This window comes from Bactrocera latifrons, unplaced genomic scaffold (genome assembly GCF_001853355.1).
Source record: "Bactrocera latifrons isolate USDA-ARS-PBARC rearing strain unplaced genomic scaffold, ASM185335v1 scaffold_640, whole genome shotgun sequence".
Classification (NCBI taxonomy): Eukaryota; Metazoa; Arthropoda; class Insecta; order Diptera; family Tephritidae; genus Bactrocera; species Bactrocera latifrons.
This window is the reverse complement of record NW_017537313.1, coordinates 117030-122279: the sequence shown is the minus strand read 5'-3', so window position 1 is coordinate 122279 and position 5250 is coordinate 117030. Positions and strand designations below refer to the sequence as shown.

Genomic DNA, 5250 nt, shown 5'->3' with positions numbered 1-5250 from the left:
TCATTGGGGGTGTTTTTTTACGTGGCGGATCCCAAACCCAGCGCACAACCCTATGCAGGGGATAATTCGCCTTCTCACTTAAGCTCTCCTTCAAACGGATGTTCTTAGGCTACCCAGAGGATACTTGGTCAAAGACCGGATGTCGTGAGCTGCTTGAGCCATATGTAAAAGAATCGTTTCTGGCCACTCCCAAGTGAATGGCGATCTACACATGATTCCATCCCCAACAAACTGATTGTACCTTATCAGTGTGGATTAAAGCCCACCGTCAACAAACTTATTGGATCTTATCAGTGTGGCTTTAGACCTGGCAAATCAACAACCGACCAGATATTCACCATGCGCCAAATCTTCTAAAATACCCATGAAAGGAAAATCGACACACACCACCTCTTCGCCGATATCAAAGCTGCTTTTGACAGCACGAATGAAAAGACAGCGGCTACGCTGGCAAGGTCATATTGTCGGAATGGAGGAAAACACTCCAGCTCTGAAAGTATTCGACGCATAGGAAGCGGAAGACCTCGGTTGGAAGAACCAGGTGGAAAAGGACCTGGCTACGATTGGAATATCCAATTGGCGTCATGTACCGAAAAGAATAAAGGACTGGCGCGCTGTTGTTAACTCGACTATAATCGCGTAAGCGGTGTCTACGCCAATTAAGAAGAAGACTAGGTCTCTGGACAATAAAGACTCTTTCACTAAAAGAGAAGTTTTGTCCATGATAGCAAAATTGTTCGCCCAGCAGGATGGTTAAGTTCAGTAATCATCGTTGATAAAATTTGAATGCAGGACAATTGGTTGAGAAACATCGATTAGGACGACGCTTTGACCTCAAAATATCTTAAGCAGTGGAAGACATTTTTAAAAAATTACCTACATATAAACACTGTCAGGTGGGTATGTTATACAACGAACTGTCAAAACGCGCTGAAGCGATGCCTCAGAAAGGGCGCGTGCAAGTAAACGATTTCGAGATAAAAAGGCTTGCTTTTGACAAAAACAAAGGTCGCTTCTGTTAAAACCATCTGGTGCTCTTTTGATACAGAAAATGTATTATGGACTGACTYCAAAATCGTTCCCGCATGGCTACGACACGCTGCAGTGTTCTTGGTTGACATTCGTTGCGAATCKAATATGAAAAATTTGCGAACAAACTGAAATTTAAAACTGGAGGCATGTCAAATCCGAAGATAATCCCGCCGACCTGGCTAGCAGAGGAATATCTCCTCAAAATTTGCAACCAACGATCTTTGAGGGTGTGGTCCTAAATGGTTAAAACTTCAACCATCCAAGTGGCCAAAACAAAATTCTGCAGGAGACGTTGATACCACTCTGGGGCCAAGAGCATTCGTGTGGATCATGCATCAGTTATTAGGACAGAAGATATTTCGGAAACTTTTTCCGAATTTTTAAGAGCATTACACTTAAATTCTCCGGTCTTCATATTCATCAACAGAACTAATCCAGATTACAAAACCCCTACACTGCCTGCAACGCTCACATCGAATGAAGTTAAATTTGTCGAACACAGACTTATTCAGTTAACTCAGAAGGTACATTTTGCTTTTGAGTACTCAAATTTAACTAAAAATCTTCCCATCAATAATAAATCTTCGATTCTATCATTAAATCCCTTCGTGTTGATAACGGAGTCATAAAGAGGACCCTGCCTTAGCTTCAATGAGCAGCACCCAACTATCCTACCATACAACTGTCAATTCTCTTCTTGAGGGCTATGGGAGGCAGGTCTGAAAAGTTTTAAAATTCATTAAAAAAAATTGTCAGGATCTATGAAGTGCATATTCGAGGAACTTTCTATGCTGTTAACATTCTATTCAAGTTGTCTAAACTCTCCGCTAATCTGTTCTATWACGGATGACATCATTGACTTGACTCCGTTAACACCAGGCCATTTCCTGGTCGGTCTCGAAATGAGTGGAAATTAGGCAGGATCATCAAAATATATCCTGTTGGACCAACTAGTTCGGGTTGTGGGCATCCAAACTCAACGCGGCTTAATTTGTAGGCCTACAACAAAGATTGTCATTTTACCCAATTAATGTTAATTTTATTCTATACACTCACACCTTAATAATCTTCCTTCTCATTTAGGAAATTATATGAAATGACTACCATCAATTGTCCACCATGCATAGGCAGTTATTTTCTTCGCAGGTGCCCAAAGTTTCGTCAGATGTCCCCAGAAATGGACAACATTGATTCCCCGCTTTTGTAGCAACTGGTCCGCCCCGAACCACTCAAAGAATGAATGCGACAGCGTAATATCCTGTAAACGTTGCGGCAGCTGACACCATTCATTGCTTCATAGCATCAGTTCAGACGAGAAAATACCAGTCGAGGATGTTATTGAATTAACATTGGCACAGCAAGTCGTGCAAGAGGCAGCGAAAATGCAAGAGAACCCATTCACAAGCATCACGGTGAACGGATTCGATCCCCTCACATCCGTTTCAACCAACGTCATCAGTGGCACAACCAAGGAAAAGCTCTGACCAACGAATACCACACGCCCAAGATCGAGCAAGGCTCGAATCGTCTAGCCGACTTCGGCGTGCGGATTGGCGGGCAACGATCGACTGAAATTCGAATCGTCTCAGCGACATTTTCCGGACAAAAAGGAACTCGATTCGTCCCGCCAGCTACCTCATCCGAAGGGAATGTATCATCACCAATTATAGGAATGCAACACTACCTTGGCATCAAAGAATGGTGCTGTCACCGACAAGGTTACAACCAGCGGCAGTGGGACAACTCATCATCCAAAATACTACGCTGGGATACATATTATCCCTCGTCGTATAATATCGACGCAATAAAGTGCACTAACTGCCGACGCTTCTCACTTTTACCACCTACCAAGAATCGAGTTGAATCGAGTCTTCTCGCCGATCTCGGAATGTGGTGACTTCTACGCAGATTGGCGACATGGCAGTGACTGACTGAGACTCGATTCATCTCAGCGGCATTTCCCCACACCGAACCAGACTTGATTCGTCTCGTCAGTCACCCCATCTGCAAATAAAACGTATAAGAAGCTGTAGCCGTCCGAAACAAAGTACAGCAGCCAGTCGTAAGATAGTTTTAAGTAATTAATTGTAAACTGCATTTGTAGTAATACTACAAAGCGGCCAGATTGTTGACGCCGCCAGGCACAATTTCACTGCCACGTCTGTATCGGGAGAGCGATCGCTTCTTCGAGGTTTTGTTTCGAAGTTTTAATTCGAACGCAACCAAATATTGATTGATAAAAAGTTAGGCTCTTTCTTCTTCTGTGACATCTCGTCCAATCCATGTGTAAGTGTGACTCCAAATTTTTAAACCAAAATATTGTATAGGTATTATAAGAAAGATATTTTTCCTTGTGTGGAACCATTTGCGCCGTCGATTTAGCCATGGAACGACCCACACCATGTTCCACCTCTTTATTATCTATTTTTATATGATATAAAAGACTAAAAAAAACATGTTTTTATAGCACACTAAACTAAAACATTCAAAATACATAAATGTATAGTTAAAGAATACCCTTTTTTCAAACTAAAAAGCATAGCTATCAAATAACTGTCGAAAGTTTCATACTCTCTCGCTCTGAGCAAGATACTCGCTATCTTCATTTATGTTTTCTGTTGAGCGCTTTTCGTTGAACTCTTTGTATTTCGCTCTTTCAGTGAGCAGTGAGTAAAGAGCGGAACGAGACACATTTCACATCTTCACATTTACTTTTGTTGTTGTAAAAAAGAAACAATATAATTTGTTTAATAGAATAATTTAATTTTATTTTCAAATATTTTTGTTAACAAAATTCATTTAGATTCCATATTCCATATAACAAAATGCTATCAAAAAGAAAAAAAAAGTTTCAGACAATGTTGTTTTAAATTTTTTTTTTAATTTTTACATACATTATATATATTTTTTTTGTAATATTTTTTAGATATTATGTGTTAAGCTTTATAACTAGTAATAACTAGGTAAGACTGAGAATGCCCGTTCAACGGACACTTGCGTAGCAGGTGTAGCCAGCACAACCTGCGCTAGTGCACTTATATGCGGAATCGTAAGCTGCAAATCATTAAAAAATTCCAATATATTCCAATTTAATGACAAGCGACCAAATGTTACGTCGAAGTTTTCGATGTCAGCGTAAAATTTGACAAGTTTTGCAGAAACAGGATCTCTTTTGCTTTCTGACACAAGAGAACAGCGACTTCTCTTCAGATGAGGATACAGTTGAAAGAATTGATAAAACAGGGGAAGCAAACATCTCTTCACGCACAGGAGTTTCGAGCGCTGGAACATTTCGTGTATGTGCATTAAATAATAAAGCGATAATAAGTATAAAATGTTTCTTGGATTTTAGTTTAGTACATGTATTAGTTTTTGACGAAGACAATTTTAATTATAAACATAGTTTTTCTAAACTACAATATAAACAAAACAGGACCCAAATTTCAAACATTCTACGACATACAGCTTACTTCTTTCAACTGAAATAAACGAAAAGCTATTTTTTTTAAATTAGCCTTTGCTAACGATTTCTGATAGTTCGACAACATACAATTTACCCGAGGATCCATGTAAATGGCTGCCAACAATGCATCATTTTCTAACAATGTTTTTTCTCTTATTTTTATCTGTGTCGATAGTTTTTGTTTTTTTTTTTAATTAAATTGTGGCTACTCTCACATTTCACTTTTCGTACTTCCATCCATACTACGAAGAACTCAGTATAAGCTAAATCTTTGTATTATAGCTTTAGGGTTGCCTGGTATGTATCACTGAAAGTGTCAATCCAATCCCAATCGGCATCTACACAAATATAAGACTGCGTTGTCAGGAAATCCTTTAAATCCATTAATTTTTTGGCATTAAATAGGTTGAATTCCGTCGCAACGTCGAGCGATTGTATTCGTCTGCTTAGATTTTATAAAAAGTATGGACAATATATATATATATAAATATATATTTAGATATATATAACTTATCATTACTTACCTATACTTACCTTTCTGTGCACAGCGATTTGCATAATGTGCGACAGGCGCTTATTTTTATCGGCGATCTCCTTTGTTTTGTTCACATCGAATACGCACAGCTGCAGAGTCTGTGCTGCACATCCCACAAGGTGTATATTAGCAAGTTCAATAGAATCCAATTCATTCAGAAGATTCTCACTTCCTATGTCTTCTTCAAAAAGGGATTCCTCTGTCGCATCATTTAACACTT

The 5250-nt window shown here is 39.1% G+C and overlaps 1 protein-coding gene across 1 annotated transcript in view; it reads left to right on the top strand.

The window, feature by feature from the left end:
- The first annotated feature begins 3991 nt into the window (after positions 1 to 3991).
- The window catches only part of LOC108975402 (insulin receptor substrate 1-like), a 67165-nt gene continuing 65906 nt past the window's right edge, over positions 3992 to 5250 (top strand). Inside the window, exon 1 of the mRNA XM_018943872.1 lies at positions 3992 to 4328. Coding sequence (XP_018799417.1) covers positions 4243 to 4328 — 86 coding nt within the window. The 5' untranslated portion in view covers positions 3992 to 4242. The remainder of the gene's footprint in view (positions 4329 to 5250) is intronic.